At 46.0% G+C, this 19,152-nt stretch overlaps 1 protein-coding gene across 6 annotated transcripts in view; it reads left to right on the plus strand.

Annotated features, from left to right (window-relative positions):
* Positions 1-19,152, plus strand: part of LOC140391483 (ankyrin repeat domain-containing protein 10-like) — a 122,402-nt gene that overhangs the window by 85,731 nt on the left and 17,519 nt on the right. For 5 of the 6 annotated variants that reach the window (XM_072475999.1, XM_072475994.1, XM_072475998.1 and 2 more), the window contains one exon: positions 10,753-10,997. In XM_072475999.1, the coding sequence (XP_072332100.1) occupies positions 10,753-10,997 (245 nt within the window). Of the gene's footprint in view, positions 1-10,752; positions 10,998-15,679; positions 16,876-19,152 lie in introns of those variants that run through there. The other variant, XM_072475996.1, reaches the window with a different exon arrangement.

The raw sequence follows: 19,152 nt of genomic DNA on the forward strand, positions 1-19,152 counted from the left end.
CCCTAGGTCTGGGCTCTTTAGATTATTAGATTAGATTCAATAGGCTGACTGTCATGATGGCAGAAACGGGATGAAATATTGGCTGCATTCGGAGATGATCAAACTGAATTGGAAGCAAGAAATGGGCCACAAGATTATGTGCAAAAGTTGTGGATAGTGACCGTTCTTACGATGCAAGCATTTTAATTTTGCGATTGTTGCATGCTGAAAGCTTAGCTGAAATGCATTTTATATTTTTTCAGGACTTGCTCCATTTATTGCAATATGAATCTTAATATGCACAAAAACTAATGGCATTTTGTAGTTTACATTGTTTAAGTGGCTGCCTTTAAAAACCTTTGGAAGGGTGTGGCACCATTGATTTGTATCTGGTGTCCTGAGCTGAGATTATGGGGACTTTAAGCAAAACTGCATTCCTATTTATTTTTATGTTTAAATTGATTATCAGCTGAAATACAGAAGCTTGTGGTCACTGTTGACGGTTAATTTTGTGGTCACCGTCGACGGTTTTTTTATTCAGCAGCTCATAAATTTGTAAATAAAAATTGAAGTTACAAAATAAATGCAGGCACCTTATGAAGATTGGCATAAACTTTGTCCCTGTGCCGTGATGTCCTTTTTGAGTATTTTAAATAAATCTTGATCAAGCTTAAGTGAGTTTTCACTTCTTTACTGGGTTGCTTTTGAAAAAGGAAATATTAATTTTAGAATATTTTTAAGTCGTTATTTGGTATTTTGAATATGTTATTCCCTCTTAAATGCACATGCTATACAAGTGTAGCACTAACATCTTTTCATTGCGTCCTAACATCACGATCCATATTGTTTGCACTAGAAACTGGAACAATAAACATTAACAATACTCCAATTAATGCCTTCTAAAGGGCAATAAATGCTGGCCTAGCCATTGACAACCACATCCTGTGATGGGATTTTTAAAAAAATAGTCCATACTGTGGATGCTGTATGTCCAGTGTATGATGACATCAGACTTTTACACTGCTCTACCACAGCTGGCAAGCAAAACTGCGCAGACAGCTGAGGGGCAAATCACTGGACAAATATGTTCTGTAAAAATGGAATTACAATTGATGTTCTGAGCAATGATGACCAAGCCATGCATGCAAGTATAAGAAAAAGTAATCATTCACTGTGTTTGCAGCAAAGTGGGCATCGACCAATGGTCCACACACACTGACTGCCATTTCTCTATCCATTATTGCCCATTTGTCAATTATTGCTGGCGTTTGTTTGCGAAACATTGTTTTTCTCTTGAGTATGTTGTTTTAAAAGAAATGGATGTTGTACTTACATCCTGCCCATTGTGGCAAAAGATCCCCAACTTTCTGGTTCCATTTCAAGGTATCCTTGAAATGTTTCTTTTGCTCCAGACTGTTCTTCCGCCTGCAAACGAGTACCTGTGCAATCTCCTTGGGCAATCATTCACCTGACATGGAGATGCAAATGTCCAGACCACTGGAATCATGCCCCTTTGACCATGACTGTCCCAACAATGTTTGGTACACCATATCATTTTGGTGTTCATTCTTACTACAAAGTTTTCATGGACACAATTGCACACTGAACTCTTCCAGCTTTTTCAAAAGTTGATGAAACATCTCAGATTTCAAAGTAAAAGTAAGGAAGCTTTCTGCCAGCCGCATAAAGCTGATCATGGCAAATGGACCTCTGATACACTGTAAGGTTTACCTTGTACAGTCTGATGTGTATCCTTGTTGCTTCAAAACTGGTCAAACCAGAAGAATAGGGCAGTGGCTAAGCTACTGTCATTCAGCTTTGGAGCGTGGGAGTGTTGCACAGAGATCAATGAATAAAAGTTCACCAATAGCACATTGCTTTTTATTGGATTTTGTCTTTGATCTTGTGAGACTGCAGTTGATTCCTTCATTCAAGTCTTATGGCATCAGTTTGAGAAAGAAACCCAATAAACCTGAGGGCTTCACACAACCTGCTTCATGCTATATCATTGGAAAATGTATTAGGTGCCGGACTGTAACCAGTTATTGCATCCAGTGTACTGTTGAGACATTGCCAGACCTCTGATAATCTTATTGGGACAGCCGTACTTGCTCACCAACTTCCAGAGTATTCAGTTGATGCCATTGAGAGCCCATCAAAGAGCGCTAATGTTATCATCGACCTTTCTGCAACGGTTGGGCCATGAACTTGCTAAGCTTTTCCCAAAATAATCCTACAGTTGGCTACATTTCGTATTCGTGATCTACACTGGGGAGAAGAATGATGTAATATTCTGTGGTTAGATTTTTGTTACTGTCACATCTGAATGGGAACATCTTGAAGATTAGGACATGATGAACTGATTCCATATGCTCCATAAATCTGTTTCTATCAAGTACTGATAGGTGGATTAGTTGTAGGAGACTGAGTGCTATGGTCATCACTGGTGTATGACCTGGAGTTTAACTGCTCTTTATTACAAGGCTTTTACGCACTCTGCAATGGCCTGTTATTCATCACTGGGGTCTCTGTCTTTTAATCTTAGTGTAAAATTGCCTCAGCAACTGCAGCAGAACAGCGGAGTGGAAACTTCTATTATAAAGGGATTGCATTCTCTTGGCAGGTCAGATTTCAAGGAGTTGGCTCTTGCACCTCTCACAGTTTGTGCAGAATGCAGTTTTCAAGCCATCAGGGATGTTTTTTGTGATCTTGAACATTTATGAACTTTGTGCCATTCCAGAAGCAGGTGGACCTTTCACCTTGAACCAGTTCACTCTCCTCGGATTGTGTGTCACTCAAGACCACAGTACCCACAAAATAATTATTACGCTGTCAGACTGGGTTGTTTTTCTGACTATTGAGTTCCATCTCACAACGTTCTGACATTTTATTTTGTAACATTGGCTGTGAAGGGGTGCTGTCTATACTATAATTGGAAGCAGGTATTCTATTTGAGCCATGTTTCTAGACTGCAGGTGATGTTGCTCAGGAGGAATGCTGAATGTTAGCATAAATTCATTACGCAAAATGAGCAATCAACATCCTGGACTGCCTATGTGTATAGGCCAGCAATTGGACCGTCCCCTGTTTTGAGGCTTGACTGCGGGTCAGTGAATGTGCTTATGTGGTATTCTCACGTGACAGCCTTCCTGTTTGGTGTCAGTTGCATGATGTACTTGAACCAATGATTGACTTTCAAGTGTTCTTTCATTTATCTGCCCGAGCTGCAGATACTTCACAAGTGTTAGGTTTGCCTTGTCCCTCTTTGCTGTTGTTTTGTGGAAATACTCGTGTCAAGTTCAACAATCAGCTCTTCAGCTGTAACCCTGCGTTGATTTCTATATTGCAGCCTTTGGATCTGGGACCTTTGAACAGGCCTGTAAGGTTTTACCTTTTTACAGCAGAGCTTCTGGTGGGTTAATAATCTTGTATTTTTCTAAAGTTGAAGAGAGGGGTGGAAATAACACTGGAACTATGATTCCCAAGTGCACCAACATTTTATCAATTACACATTGAATTGGCAAATATGAGGCAGCCCTGATATATATGAAAGGGGAGGGAAAAGGCAGTGGGCTAATTTGGATTTGGGACATTGTTTGTTATTGCTCATGTATTGAAATGGATGCCAGTTCTTATTCCTTTGAAGGTGGCCATGCCAAAGCACTAATGGGAGCGTTTCCTGCAGAATATCCATGAATTTACCATCCCTAGCTCATCATAGCTTTAATTTGCTGGACTAGTGTCAGGACTACTATTTGAAAATACACATCTGCATATAAAATAATCTTGCATAATATATACACATCCTGTCAACAAACCTTACTTCCAATGGTCAACAGTTCTTGATACTGTTCTTGACAATTGCTATATTAGTATTTCCCATCAATTTTTTTGTGTCAATTGTCAACAACGTCATTGCAAGCTTTGATCACTCGCAAACTGACCATGGACAGCCTCACATATAATTAACTTGTTGTTAAAGTACTTTCTTTGGTTTCCACCACCACCCTCCCTTCCATACAGGAAAACTAGGAGAATAAGCATATTCTAGTTGGAAATTATTAGAAAAGTAATTATCTAATATGTTAGCCTGTACAATTTTTTTATGCTTGGTGTCTGTCTCCGAAAAGCCCCGAGTGTAGTCAGGAACAAGGTGCTCGAGCGGCTAGTTTTACAACAACAGCGGATCCCGTCATGAGGATAGTCCCTCTGATCACTGATTTAACCTTTTTAAAAATTGAGGCAGTTTTACACCAGACCAAAAAAGTACAAAATTGGATGCTTTATTTTTTCAAAAGTACTCTGAAAATCTAGTAATAAATTTTTCCATTATAATGACAATCTGGCTTTTTTGTTTCCAGAATGTCGATTTATTGACATGTGAGCTCTTTGAGGAGGACTGTCATTTCAGTTTTAGAATGTTGGGCAATGATGAGTCTGAGGAAATCTCTGCTCTTAAGTATTCAAAACTAAAGAGAAGTTCACAAGCAAACTGCCAGCTTAATAGCAACAGTGTTCTAGATTTTAAGAGCAAACATCCTTAAACACGGGCCTTACGGATTTGAATGGTGAGCGTTATGCATTACAACATTCCCAATTCCAATTTACTGCCAGCCAAGCTCATCTCTTCCTGTCCAAATAAAATTAAGACTTGGTGGTTCCTATTTCAACAAAGATGTAACTACTTATAGCTATAACATAATTAGTATTGCAGAGCTTAAGCACAGCATCTGAGGGTGAACACCGCTTAGTCACAGCACAGGATGTAGTCAGTAGAATCTGGCTGTGTTGTCCCAAGTGCTGACGGAACCCACGTTTGTTAAGAGCCTGAATATGCAAAAGATGTGGATGAGGGTTGCACTGTTAGTGAAGGCAGGGGGAGTCCTGGGGATGCACTGATTCCATGTTGTGTTTTAAAGCTGAGCTCCGTGTCGAGAAGCAGTGATATTGCAGACTTAAGTTCAGCCCTTCTAGCCCAGAAGAGGAGTGGGTGGAATTGGGTTGAGGTGCGGACTGTTTAGCTGGAAACTAGCAGTGCACCGTTGATTATTGTCAATAGTAATGATGAATTCTCTCAATTCCACAGATAATAGTCGTATATGCAGGCAGCATGCAAGAGCGTGCCAGACAGTAAGGGTGCTATTAGCATAAATGTGGGGCATGTACCTTTCATTAATGATGTCCTTGCAAAGCAGCATCATATGAAGTAAAGGGGTGGAGAAGGCATGGAGTGCCTCAGAATGCCTCCAGGTTCAATGGGAGATGGGATTGTAGGCTTAGAAAGCAGGACCGTTACTATCTGTGTTGAGACGAGAGGAATGGGGGCAGGAGAAGGTGATGTCGCAGAGATAAAGGAAAGAATAGAGGTGGCCAAGGAGGATAGAGTATCGTGACTGCAACCAAAGTTGAGAGGGGTGGAGATACTGGAGACACATGGAATATTCTGGGTGACTTTCGCCAAGTGGGACAAAGCTGGACTGGCTGTGAACCTTCCTGAATGAGTGAGGAGTTGTGTATTCACAATGAGGTGAAGAGATGTTTGAAAATGGGGGAACAGAGTTCTTTGTGAGCTCTTTGAGGAGGACTGTCATTTCAGTTTGAAGTGGGGTGAGAAAGGGTTGTGGGGGGAAGAATAGTACCTGAATAAACGGGCTATTATCAAGGGTCTGTAAAAGCTGGTGGATCATGTAGAGAAGGGTTTGACGAGTGCTAGTGGGATATGGAGAAGGAATTTAAAAATATTTTGGGTTGAGGGGCTAGCTGAGCTTCCAGTAAGTGGTGCGTATTTTGGTGCTGGGGATTTCAGTTGGGCTGAGGGCAGGTGGAGGGTTTATTGTTTGCGGCAGTTGTGGTTGGGGTATTTGGTGAGGCTGGAGGCAACTGGATGCCATTTATTTTGGAGACAAAGGAATTAATAATTGCATCAGGTGAGGATGGTGTTGGAAAGAGGGGTCAGAGGTGAGGGGGAGTTGGAGAGAGTGCCATTAGAGGTGAGGGGGCTGTTTGATAAAAGGTGTGCGAGGGAAGTTGGAAATCGGGGTATTAGGTGAGGGAAGAGTTTGAGAGGAGTATTAGGTAAGGGGGAGTTGGAGAGGGTATATTAGCTAAGGGGGGGAGTTGGAGAGAGGTATTGCGTGGAGTAAAAGGGGTGTTGGGTGGGGTTTTTTGGAGTGGGGTATTGGGGGGGGGGAAGAGTTGGATGGAGGGGTATTGGGTGAGGGGAGAGTTTGAGAGAGGGGTATTGGGTGAGGGGCGTTGTAGAAAGGTGTATTGGGTGAGGGGAGCGTTGGAGAGAGGGGTATTGGGTGAGGGGAGAGTTGGAGAGGGGTATTGGGTGAAGGGGTGTTGTAGAAAGGAGTATTGGGTGAGGGGAGAGTTGGAGAGGGGTATTGGGTGAGGGGGCGTTGGAGTGACGGGTATTGGGTGAGTGGGGAGTTGGAGGGAGGGGTATTGAGGGGGTGATGGAGAGGTGTATTGGGGAGGGGGGGGGAGTTGGAGAGGGGTATTGGGGGGAGTTGGAGAGTGGGGTATTGGGGGAGAGTGAGGTATTGGGGGGACAGTTAGATGGAGGGGTATTGGGTGGGAGGGGGTGTTGGAGAGGGGTATTGGGTGGGACGAGGTGTTGGAGAGGGGGGTATTAGGGGAGAGTGGGGTATTGGGGGGACAGTTGGATGGAGGGGTATTGAGTGGGAGGGGATGTTGGAGAGGGCTATTGGGTGGGGGGGGGGGAGTTGGAGAGGGCTATTGGGTGGGGGGAGTTGGAGAGGGCTATTGGGTGGGGGGGGGAGTTGGAGAGGGCTATTGGGTGGGGGGGGAGTTGGAGAGAGGGTTATTGGGTGGGGGGGGGAGTTGGAGAGGAGTATTAGGTGGGGGGGTGTTGGAGAGAGGCATTGGGTGGGGGAGGGGGTGTTGGAGAGGGCTATTGGGTGGGGGGGGAGTTGGAGAGGGCTATTGGGTGGGAGGGGGAGTTGGAGAGAGGGGTATTGGGTGGGGGGGGGAGTTGGAGAGGGGTATTGGGTGGGGGGGGAGTTGGATAGGGGTATTGGATGGAGGGGAGTTGGAGAGGGATATTGGGGGGGGAGTTGGAGAGAGGGGTATTGGGTGGGGTGGGGAGTTGGAGAGAGGGCTCTTGGGTGGGAGGGGGAATTGGAGAGAGGAGTATTAGGTGGGGGGGGTGTTGGAGAGAGGCATTGGGTGGGGGGAGGGGGTGTTGGAGAGGGCTATTGGGTGGGGGGGGAGTTGGAGAGGGCTATTGGGTGGGAGGGGGAGTTTGAGTGAGGGGTATTGGGTGGGGAGTTGGAGAGATGGGTATTGGGGGGGGGAGTTGGAGAGGGGTATTGGGTGGAGGGGTATTGGGTGGAGGGGAGTTGGAGAGGGGTATTGGGTGGGGAGGCAGTTGGAGAGGGGGATTGGGTGGGGAGGGAGTTGGAGAGAGGGGGATTGGGTGAGGGGGGCATTGGAGGGAGGGGTATTGGGTGAATCGGAGTTTGAGGGAGGAGGGTGTTGCAGAGGGGTATTGGGGGAGGGGGGAGTTGGAGAGTGGGGTATTGGGGGGACAGTTAGATGGAGGGGTGTTGGAGAGAGGGCTATTGGGGGGGGAGGAGTTGGAAGGGGCTATTGGGAGGGGGGGAGTTGGAGAGAGGGGTATTGGGTGGGGGGGGAGTTGGAGAGAGGGCTATTGGGTGGGAGGGGGAATTGGAGAGAAGTATTAGGTGGGGGGGTGTTGGAGAGAGGCATTGGGTGGGGGAGGGGGTGTTGGAGAGGGCTATTGGGTGGGGGGGAGTTGGAGAGGGATATTGGGTGCGAGGGGGAGTTGGATAGAGGGGTATTGGGTGGGGGGGGAGTTGGAGAGGGGTATTGGGTGGGGGGGGAGTTGGAGAGGGGTATTGGGTGGAGGGGAGTTGGAGAGAGGGTTATTGGGTGGGAGGGGGAATTGGAGAGAGGAGTATTAGGTGGGGGGGTGTTGGAGAGAGGCATTGGGTGGGGGGAGGGGGTGTTGGAGAGGGCTATTGGGTGGGGGGGAGTTGAAGAGGGCTATTGGGTGGGAGGGGGAGTTTGAGTGAGGGGTATTGGGTGGGGAGTTGGAGAGAGGGGTATTGGGGGGGGAGTTGGAGAGGGGTATTGGGTGGAGGGGAGGTGGAGAGGGGTATTGGGTGGAGGGGAGTTGGAGAGGGGTATTGGGGGGGAGGGAGTTGGAGAGGGGGATTGGGTGGGGAGGGAGTTGGAGAGAGGGGTATTGGATGAGGGGGGCATTGGAGGGAGGGGGATTGGGTGAATCGGAGTTTGAGGGAGGAGGGTGTTGCAGAGGGGTATTGGGGGAGTTGGAGAGTGGGGTATTGGGGGGACCGTTAGATGGAGGGGTGTTGGAGAGAGGGCTATTGGGGGGGGGAGGAGTTGGAAGGGGCTATTGGGGGGAAGTTGGAGAGAGGGGTATTGGGTGGGGGGGAGTTGGAGAGGGGTATTGGGTGGGGGGAGGAGTTGGAGAGGGGTATTGGGTGGGGGGGGGAGTTGGATAGGGGTATTGGGTGGGGGGGGAGTTGGAGAGGGGTATTGGGTGGGGCGGAGTTGGAGAGAGGTATTTGGTGGGGGGTGATTTGGAGAGGGGTATTGGGTGAGTGGGGTGTTGGAGGGAGGGGGTGTTGGAGAGGGGTATTGGGGGGAGGGGTGTTGGAGAGTGGGGTATTGGGGGGACAGTTAGATGGAGGGGTATTGGGTGGGAGGGGTGTTGGAGAGGGATATTGGAGACAGTGGTTTTGGGTGGGACGGGGTGTTGGAGAGAGGGGTATTGGGTGGGGCGGAGTTGGAGAGAGGTATTGGGTGGGGGGTGAGTTGGAGAGGGGTATTGGGTGAGTGGGGTGTTGGAGGGAGGGGGTGTTGGAGAGGGGTATTTGGGGGAGGGGTGTTGGAGAGTGGGGTATTGGGGGGACAGTTAGATGGAGGGGTATTGGGTGGGAGGGGTGTTGGAGAGGGATATTGGAGACAGTGGTTTTGGGTGGGACGGGGTGTTGGAGAGAGGGGTATTGGGGGGGACAGTTGGATGGAGGGGTATTTGGTTGGAGAGGGGTATTGGGTGGGGGGGGAGTTGGAGAGAGGGGTATTGGGTGGGGGGGGGAGTTGGAGAGAGGGGTATTGGGTGGTGGGGGAGTTGGAGAGAGGGGTTTTGGATGGGGGGGAGTTGAGAGAGGGGTATTGGGTGGGGGGAGTTGAGAGAGGGGTATTGGGTGGGGGGAGTTGAGAGAGGGGTATTGGGTGAGGGGAGTTGAGAGAGGGGTATTGGGTGGGGGGAGTTGAGAGAGGGGTATTGGGTGGGGGGAGTTGAGAGAGGGGTATTGGGTGGGGGGAGTTGAGAGAGGGGTATTGGGTGAGGGGAGCGATTTGGAGAGTGGGGTATTGGGTGAGGGGGGACATGGATGGAGGATGTAAGGAGATAAAGAAGTACGTTCCCTTGTTTAAATCTAGTATTAGGGAAGCGTACCTTTGAAAAGATCCTGGTGTTTATCAAGAATACAGAGCTCTGGAATTGTGCACTTGCTTCAGCTTAGGTCTTAGTTACAGGAGGCCTCTCATTGCAAGTTCCTGATAATCAGCTTCCTGCAATGTTACTCTGTGGTGTGAGTGTAACACACTGGGAGGGTTTGACAGAGTAGGTGTTGTGAAGCTGTCCCCCCCCCCCCCCCCCCGCCCCGTCCCCCCCAGGCTGGAGAGTTCAGCAGTATGAATCTAGTCTCAGAATAAGGGGTCGGCCATTTTGGACTGAGATGAGGAGAAATTTTCTTTACTCCGAGGATTGTGAATCTTTGGAATTCTCTACCCCAGAGGAATGTTGATGAGTACAGTCAAGGATGAGGCTAATAGGTTTTCATCTGAAGCAAATTATGGGCTGTGGGATAGCAGGGAAGTCGAGTTGGGCAGAATGTCAGTGGGGATTTTATTGAATGGCTCCATAGGCCCAAGTGGGTGCTCCAGCTCCTGTGTCCTGTGTATTGATTAAGGTGAGAATTCCTGGCTATTGAATCATTGAGAAAAGAACTTAAAAAGTAAGTTAACTATGACAAGGAATCATCGGACATCACTTGGTGAAATGAGACATTTGGAAGGCTTGACATTTCTCCAAATGATTTGAAATAATTTAAGACCATTTTGCGGAGTATCCCTCAGAGCTAAACATGAACGGAGATGGGGAAAAATAAATTAGCTGAAGAAAAAAAAGAAAAGCAAGAGGCAAAAAAGCAATAGAGAATTGTTTTAAAGTATTTCATTCTTTATTAAGCTCCATGTTTCATTCTGAAAGTTGCTGTACTGGCACAGAGGAACTATTGAGTGTCGTTGGTCTGAGCTGCCATTTTGCAAATTCAGGGAGAAGTGAATCGCAGAGAGTTTTGTAGTTAACCCTAATCAGTTCAACGATTAATGACAAATATTGTGTATGTGAGGGAATTTATAAGGGTGCGACAGTTTTGTTTGAAGCTTTTAAAAATAATTCTGCCCATGATTTGCTACTTGCGTTTAAACCTGCTTCAAGTATCCAAACCTGACTGACGATATTTGAAAACCGAGTGCAGCTAATTCAGTGCTCAATACTGGTGTAAATGCTGCAATAATACTCTAATACTGTTATTAGCAGATTACTGTAACAGATTTATTGTAATGCAATTTTTCATATCGCCTTCAACAAAGTGCCCTAACTAATCTTTCCCACATGTCCAGATCTATCCTATGTGTGAAGTTGTGTGATAAGATGGAGTGTAATTGTTTCCATGTTCCTTTGTGCAGTTTAAGGAATGCGAATGGGTTGACTGCAGCTGAGCTTGCCCTGGCTCAGGGCTTCCATGAATGCTCCCAGTTCCTGTGCAGTGTGCAGAACCATCAGCTAAATGGTTTCTACACCAATGGCATCGCCAGCGGCCTTTACCGGGATAATCTGATCACGGATGGCCTAAATGGCTACACAAGAACCAGCCGCAAGAGAAGCCACGAGGAATCTGAGCACTGCGGAATCAAGAAGCCTAGAAATGACGGTGAGCACTTTGTGCCGTTACACATTTTATTCCCGCATATACAAATTATCAAAATCATTCCTTTTGCATTTTAGCATCATCCCATGCACATTGTGATAATCCCGTGAATTAAAAAATGGTTCAGAAATTGCCCAACCTTTGTTGGTATGTTTAAAAACATTTTACTGACAGCTCAGTAGGAGGCCATTCAGCCCACCGCACCTGTGCCAGCCCTTTGAAGGACCAACTCCATTCGTCCCCACCCCTCCCTGCAGCCCTGGAAAGAATTGCCCCCTTCAACCATTTATTCAATTTGCTTTAGAAATGAATCTGCTTCCACCACCCATTCAGGCAGCACATTCCAGTTCACACCTCCCTGATCCCATCAGTGTTGGGAATTGAAATTAAAGGAAAACTTCAAGAAAGGTTCAACTGAATTCACAGTTTGAATTTCAAACGTTCTTTTTACATTTAACTTGGAAGTGGCTATTTCGCCCATCGCGATTGGACTGAAGGTAGACCACCTTGGGACTGATTTTTGCAACCATCTCCCCCCCCACCCCACCCCTTTATATTTTTTGGCAAACTGCCTGGTGCCTTTTAAATGTTGGAATGGATTCTGAATCAGTTGCTGGCTGTGACCATGCATTCCATATTGTGCTACAACTGGTGCTTATCTTACCACAGCCTTGAGTTTCTGATTCTCAACACTCGAAATATTCCTTCTGCCAATCTGATCTCTCAACTTTATTGAAGAATAACTCACAGCCCCCTCCCCATCACGTTTCCCTCTTTCTAAGAGAACACAGTCCTTATTGCTCGAGCCATTCTTCCTCACCCAGACCCTCAATCCAGTTATCTTCTAACTAAATCTGCACTGCAGCTTGTCCAGAATTATTAAACCTTTCCAATACTGAAGCCCAGTCAGCAGAAACTCATGATTTTATGCAGTCATGTTTGACATGAGGTCGAGATCCTCTGGCATTTTAATGGCATTTTCAAAACTCTTTATGCACTTTTAAGCTTTAATTTGTCTGCCTGCATGGAGTCATTTGTGCAGAAAAATGTATTACTTCACTTATAGTTCCAGTATTTGCCTTCTCCCACCCCCTCCCTCCCTTCCTCTGACTCTATCCCTTTCTCTACATTCCTTCCCCTACATTCCTTCCCCTCTATCCTTCCCCTCTATCCTTCCACTCTGTGTTCAGTCCCTTTCCCACACGCTCCCTATCCACCCTTCCCCGCCCCCTATCTGTACCCTCCCTCTATCACACATTTGTGTTAATTGTTTTGTCTTTTGTATAAAGTCTCCATTGACCAATCATGAACATTTCAGGGGGTTTGATGCTCATCACCATTCCAATCTCAGTTTCTCAATGCTCCATCTTTCCCTGATCCCTACTCCCTGTCGCCAGTGAAGTTATTTTAGGAATGACCAAACCGCTGACCTTTTGCTCCTGGGACCATCACTGTGTCCAATCGTGGGGATTCTGGCCATTGAGCCTGATCGCAGGGGTCTTGGTCACTGTCCTGCCCCAGGGGTGTGGGGGTGGAGAGCAATTACTGAGTCCTGAGCCCTGGTCCTCCCATAGTATTTTGCTGGGAGTATCTGGCAATGAGCAGGGTCCTGACTCCTGGGATCTTGCTTTTCAATTTTAAGCCATGAACCACATGGTGATAATATCATCCTTAATCAGTCAATGAGAGTGGCTTCTTTAAACCATATATATGTTTCCATTTTGACGGCAGCACGGTGGCGCAGTGACTAGTGCTGCTGCCTCACGGCGCTGAGGCCCCAGGTTCGATCCCGGCTCTGGGTCACTGTCCGTGTGGAGTTTGCACATTCTCCCCGTGTCTGCGTGGGTCTCACCCCCACAACACAAAGATGTGCAGGGTAGGTGGATTGGCCACGATAAACTGCCCCTTAATTGGAAAACTATTAATTGGGTACTCTAAATTTAAAAAAAAAGTTTCCATTTTGTTTCTCCTCTGACACTTCTAGCAATTGCGTTTTACAAATGCAAATCCACGCTCTGAGCTTGCCGTTTTGTCTAATACTCCACCAGCAAAAAGCTCTGTGGATATGTCCATCCTTTGAGTTGTTGTTTGTAGGTGCACAGGTCAACCCTTCCCACCTTTGGTGTAGGAATTCCCGAGAATATTTTTAATGGGGTTAAATTTGGGGGGGGTGGGTTGCCCACTAGAAATAGGACCTGTTAAACAGTAAAGTATAGGGTATGGTGAAGCCTGAGGGCAAACAATCCTCAAAGATACTGAAGGAAATTACTTCTTGGGAAATATACTTGTTTCATGAAACATGCAGTAAACCAGCTACTGTTTGGGAAAACTGTAAGTGGCAGCATTCTGACTTTCTCACAATCTGCCGGTTCTGAGCCGGGACCTCTCAAACCAGATTCCATTTATCCATCAGTTGGATTGAAGCCCTGTCTGGGTTTAAAGGGTGGATGTGATTTGAGGGGAGAGCTGAATTTGAAACAATGGCCCTTTAAAGGAAGGGGGTAGCACAGTGGTTAGCACAGTTGCTTCATCGCACCAGGGTCCCAGGTTCGATTCCCTGCTGGGTCACTGTCTGTGCGGAGTCTGCACGTTCTCCCCGTGTCTGCGTGGGTTTCCTCCGGGTGCTCCGCTTTCCTCCCACAGTCCAAAGATGTGCAGGTTAGGTGGATTGGGCATGCTAAATTGCCCCATTGTGACCAAAAAAGGTTAGGTGGGGTTACAGGGATAGGGTGGAGGTGTTGGCTTGGGTAGGGTGCTCTTTCCAAGGGCTGGTGCAGACTCGATGGGCTGAATGTCCTCCTGCACTGTAAATTCTGATTCTGTGAAGGGTCAGTAATCTTCACAGCAAATCACAATTAAAGCCGAATTGCACCTGAGGTCCTCTGCATGCGTGGGGTCCTCCAGTATGTGTATCCCAAAGCTCACCCACCTCCCCCATATCTATCCCTTAATGTGGCCGTAATGTTTGAGAGCTCTGGCCACGCGAAGCCAGTAGGAATCGACACTGAGTGGCTGCCTGCCTTTGAAGCCTCTACCCCTTGTCCCTGTTCCCTTCCTCCCTGAGCAAGCCTGACACTGCGCCTGACTTCCCAACCTCAGCACCCTTTAATAATAATATTTATTGTCACAAGTAGGCTTACATTACCACTGCAATGAAGTTACTGTGAAAATCCCCTGGTCGCCACATTCCGGCGCATGTTCAGGTACACAGAGGGAGAATTCAGAATGTCCAATTCACCGAACAGCACGTCTTTCGGGACTTGTGGGAGGAAACCGGAGCACCCGGAGGAAACCCACGCAGACACGGGGAGAACGTGCAGACTCCGCACAGACAGTGACCCAAGTCGGGAATCGAACCTGGAACCCTGGCGCTGTGAAGCAACAGTGCTAACCACTGTGCTACCGTGCTGCCCTACCAACTGTTGGTGTTCTTAGTTGGTGTTCTGGGCCAGGGTTTAGAGAATTGCAAAGTGTATCATGGAGTTCACCTGACCCACAACTTTTAATAGATTGTGGTACGGGGAGCACACGACCCACTCTACAGGTGTGGTACAGCAGAAATGGAAAAGTATTTTTTAAAGCAAAACAATGTTTATTCTATGAACTCAAGTTAACCTTTTTAAAACATACAGTGAACATCTTAGCAACCATCAATTCAAATACAACCCCCAAAGAATACAACACTAAGTAATCCTTACTAACTTCCCAAACAACATCCAGAAGACAAAAGAAACACCTTTTAACTGAAGCACATCAGGTTTACATTCACTACTGTGAACATTTATAATTCTGAATTCACCAAATGATCAAGAGATAGTCTTTTCATGGCAGAGAGAACAGCAGTACAGCTGCTCTGTCTGGCTTCGGCTCCAACACTAAAACGAAAGCAAAATGACAGACACGCCCAAGCTTTTCTCAAAGTGAAACTAAAAAGCAGAATCAGAGCTCAGCTCCACCCACACTCTGACATCACGGCAGTAACATGAGCAGCCAAACATTTCTTAAAGTGACATTCTCATGACAGTTGGTAACGATACACTTGCTTAGACTGCTGGATGAGTTAGCCAGAGTTGGCTCTCATGCCAATGGTGGGTGCCCCTCCCACAAAATGGCCCACAATACTTTCTCCATTAGGTCCTTCCACTTACAACTTGCAAATAGCGAAAGACTCGGGTATCTGCTGTAAATGATGTGGACTATCACCGCCAAACATTTCAGGGCATTTGAGAATTCTATGATCGTTATTGTGATTCACTTTCATGGTCATATTTTTAGTTGCTCATTTTCCATCTTTTAAATTATTTTACACTGACGCAGTTTAACAATGAATCTTTGCAGTGCTTGTGAGACCGTTCAAATATGAATTATTAAGCCAAGTCGTGCTGAAGGGTTAGTTTTTGAGTTTGTGCTGGCAGCAGGAGCACACTGGAATAAGTGGGACTTTGTGGGTGGCACATTCATTGTGAGCGTCAGGAGAGAGACTCCATTGGGATAACAAATTCACAATGCAGGCCGTTTAGCATAAAGCGAACGTCTATTTAGTGTGTATGTGTGGTTATAGTTGTCTTCGCATTTCAGCAGAGACGTCACTGGACCTAATGTAAATCCATATATGACAGGCTGGTGTCGTATACTTAGACATGCGAGTGTGCATGTTGCTTATGGCAGATTCCTCCTTCTCACAGCTCTGGGCTTTGATGGTTTCGGAACGGCAGCCGATGGCATCTCCATGAACAACCTTGAAAGCATTTACACAGAGATCACGCCCTCCGCTATATCGGGCAGGGCTGGAGGATTCCCAGCCGAGTGTGGCAGCAACCAGATCAAACCGGACCACCCAGCTCAGGAGGCTGTGTCTCTCAGAGGCCAGGAGTTTGAAATCTTCACCGTGTCTCCCATGCAGACGCCATGTCGCTGTATAACTAAATATGCATATGACTTCTGACATTTTAAACCATCATATTACTAAATCCACTTCTTTTCTAATTGTTATCCATGAACTAGGCAGATGCTGTCTATCAATCGATACCCACCTCTTCGCTAACTTGAAAACAGGAGTGCTTTTAGAGAGAAAAGTTTCTAAGAACTGAGACAACACTTTCTCTAAATATGTGTCACCTCGCACCACATGGCCTGTCTAACGTGCACATAGGCACACGTGTATTTACACACACACATACTTGCACACAGATAGATGCACACAGACACTGATAGATGCACACAGCTACCCCTGTCCCACCCCCCCACACACACATTTGGCTGTTTACTCACAGGATATAGTGGCTGCAGTTCAATGACAATTAATAGGCTGTGGATTACGATGGGGTGTCTTGAGGATGTGCTACGCTGCTCTCCAAATAAAGTTCTCCCTGCATGGCTTACGTGTGCGCAGTATCTCAGCTGGGGTCCGATCTATCTCTTCTTTATTCCCAAGTAATGTGCTGTTTATATTCTGATCGGATATTTGTATTTCAAAAGAAATGTCAACCTGAGGCCCAATCTGCCCCCTCAGGTGGATGTAAAATCCCATTGACAATGTTTCAGCAAAGAGCAGAGGAGCTCTTCCCAGTGTCCTGGCCGATTCATCCCACCGCCAACATTGCCAAGGCAGATTATTTGGCCAAAATCACACTGCTGCTGTGGGATCTTGCTGTGCACATATTGGTTGCTGCATCTCCTAAATTACAACAATGATCACACTTCAAAATGACCTCATTGGTTGGGAAGTATTTTGGGATGTACCCTGTGACCAAGAGAGGCGCTGTAGAAATGCAGTGTTTGTTTCTTTTAATTGCCTTTGTGCTTTTAGCTGATGGATTATCCAAACGCACTTAGTTTAGATCCAACATGTTATTTTTAATAAATACTTTTGATACCTTAACTTTTGCTTCTGCCTTTGTTGCTGGTTTTGAACCAATACCTTGTCAGGGCACCAGCCTCCCAGCTGAGCAGTAGTTTGGGGAAAGCACCATCCTGGGCCCAGGCGATGTCTGCAAGCTTATTCAACCTATGGTGGCATCACAGCTAAACTCTATTTTGTTTTTCCCCAATGTTCGTGAACTGGCTGTGTCAGCACGGGGACACTAATAGCCAAGAACAGTGACCATGTCTGATTACATGTTTCCCCCTAACTTAACCTCAGGCACTGAGGCCAATTAAAGTCTCTTCACCATTTATCTGACTTAAAGCAGAAATTCAGAAGTCATCAGCATTGTGTCCAGGTCCTACTGGGGCTCATCTTCTCCCTAAATAAACTCTTGGAGAAGCACCTCTTAGTTTGAATATTTAACTATTCCGGGTGCAATTATTGGTGAGAAACCTTGGTGAATGTTAGTGTTTTAAGTATTTGTAAGAATATAGTTACTGTTGAATGTAGATTAGATACGAAAATGACACAAGAGCTTGTCTTGTTCATGTCAAAGGGCTTATGTCAGTGTAGTTTTAATGTGCAAAATGTCACAGGTCAGTAATTGAGCACAGGCTAATTGGTGTCCAAAGTTTCTGTGCTCTTTCAAGTCACGCGTTAGGACTGTGAGATTAAATATTCAGGACTTTATTCAGTTTGAATGAACTGTCCCTTGAATCAGCTTCATGTACTGGTCCATTGTTTTGCTTTTGTCACTGAATTGGTCGTCACTGTTCGGGGGAGGCACTCGCTAAAACCACACCTGTCAATTCTGGCTCAGAGTTTCAGAAATCCAACTAGTCTGAGACCGGTATGGTGAAATGCTCATGTCCTCCTGCAGGATGTTTCAATTATTCTCCCTGAACCATTAGGTCATTATTGGATTTGCAATAGTTTTTAAATAGTTTTAAAGGGAGCATTGGGAACATTTTGAGGAAAAAGTGAGACAGATGTTTCTATTTTTGAACTATAGTTTTGGAGGGATTTTATCCTTCGACAAGTGGGAACTTTACAAAAATCAAGAGAAAAGGGAAAATCTGTTGGAGGTTAGAAACAGACTGCTCGAGTAGCTTATAGATATGAAATGTATAACATTTTAAAGTACAATTTATTGAATCTTGAATGTTCAAGCTGTTTTTGCTTTGCTGTAAATAACAACTAGATTAAAGATTTAATCCTACACAATAGTGAATGGTGACTGGGAAAGTGAACACTGATTCGAGCGTCAGTGGGAAACCCGAGATGGCGAATGTGCCGTGGGCAAACACTGAGCTTCATATTGTAACTCTTTTCAAATCCAAATTGGAGGGGAGCTTTATTCAGACGAAGGAAGAAAAACTGATGGGCATGGGGAATGTTAGTGACAAAGCAAAGTCCCAGAGATGCGTAAAAATGAACCACTTGGTTTTCTGTTGTATTGATGCAAGACTAGGAGCGAAATCAAGTTGTTGAAGCACCATAAAGTTTGTGAGCAGAGGAAACCTTTTCCCAAAGTTGGGAATGTGGGATATATTGGTCCAAGTGGCTGATGTTAAATCTTTGGGAGAGATACCAGATAATTACTGTAAGTATGAGAACGAAGGCACAAAGCAGGAAACTGCAATTATTTTGAGGAGGTTGTCAGGAAATAGAATTAGTTTGGGAAGTGGTTAATTGTAAAATCTATCCTGAGAGGATCCAAGACTAATCAGAATGCATCAATATTTCTTACTATAGAAAATGGGTTGATTGAAGATTATTTCACTTGCCTCTTCTGATGACAGACCAATTCGTGAGGGGACGAATAATTTGATTGGGGTGGGGGGGAGGGCAGGTAGATAAAGTCTTAGCTGAATGGTTTGATTTGTGTTTGGTCTGCTGGATGTAGTTCAGGGAGCCTCCACATTCGACCTGGAAAGCTAAAGCACAGGTAGTTTCCCCCTGAATGCAGAGCTGAAGCTTGAGATCAAAGGCTCAAAGTTGTGATGGAGGATGCAGTTGCCAGGGAATGAGGACAATCTGGTCATGGCATATTTTCCAGTCTTCCTGACATCTGTCAGCAAATATTCCTCACCTACCCTGCGTTAGTCACCCTCCACTTACAGATTCCATTCTCTGGGCAGTGAGTGTGTTATCACCTTTCAGAACTTTGCAAAGAACTTGGATCAGGTTCCCAGTTTGTATACAAGGGACTCTGAGCCAAAACTCAGCGATACATTTTTCCCTGCTGACAGTGAAGACTTGTGTTTAGGGGTTGCTGTTCCTTGTTTGGAT

Source organism: Scyliorhinus torazame, chromosome 15 (assembly GCF_047496885.1).
Source record: "Scyliorhinus torazame isolate Kashiwa2021f chromosome 15, sScyTor2.1, whole genome shotgun sequence".
NCBI classification, from domain to species: Eukaryota; Metazoa; Chordata; class Chondrichthyes; order Carcharhiniformes; family Scyliorhinidae; genus Scyliorhinus; species Scyliorhinus torazame.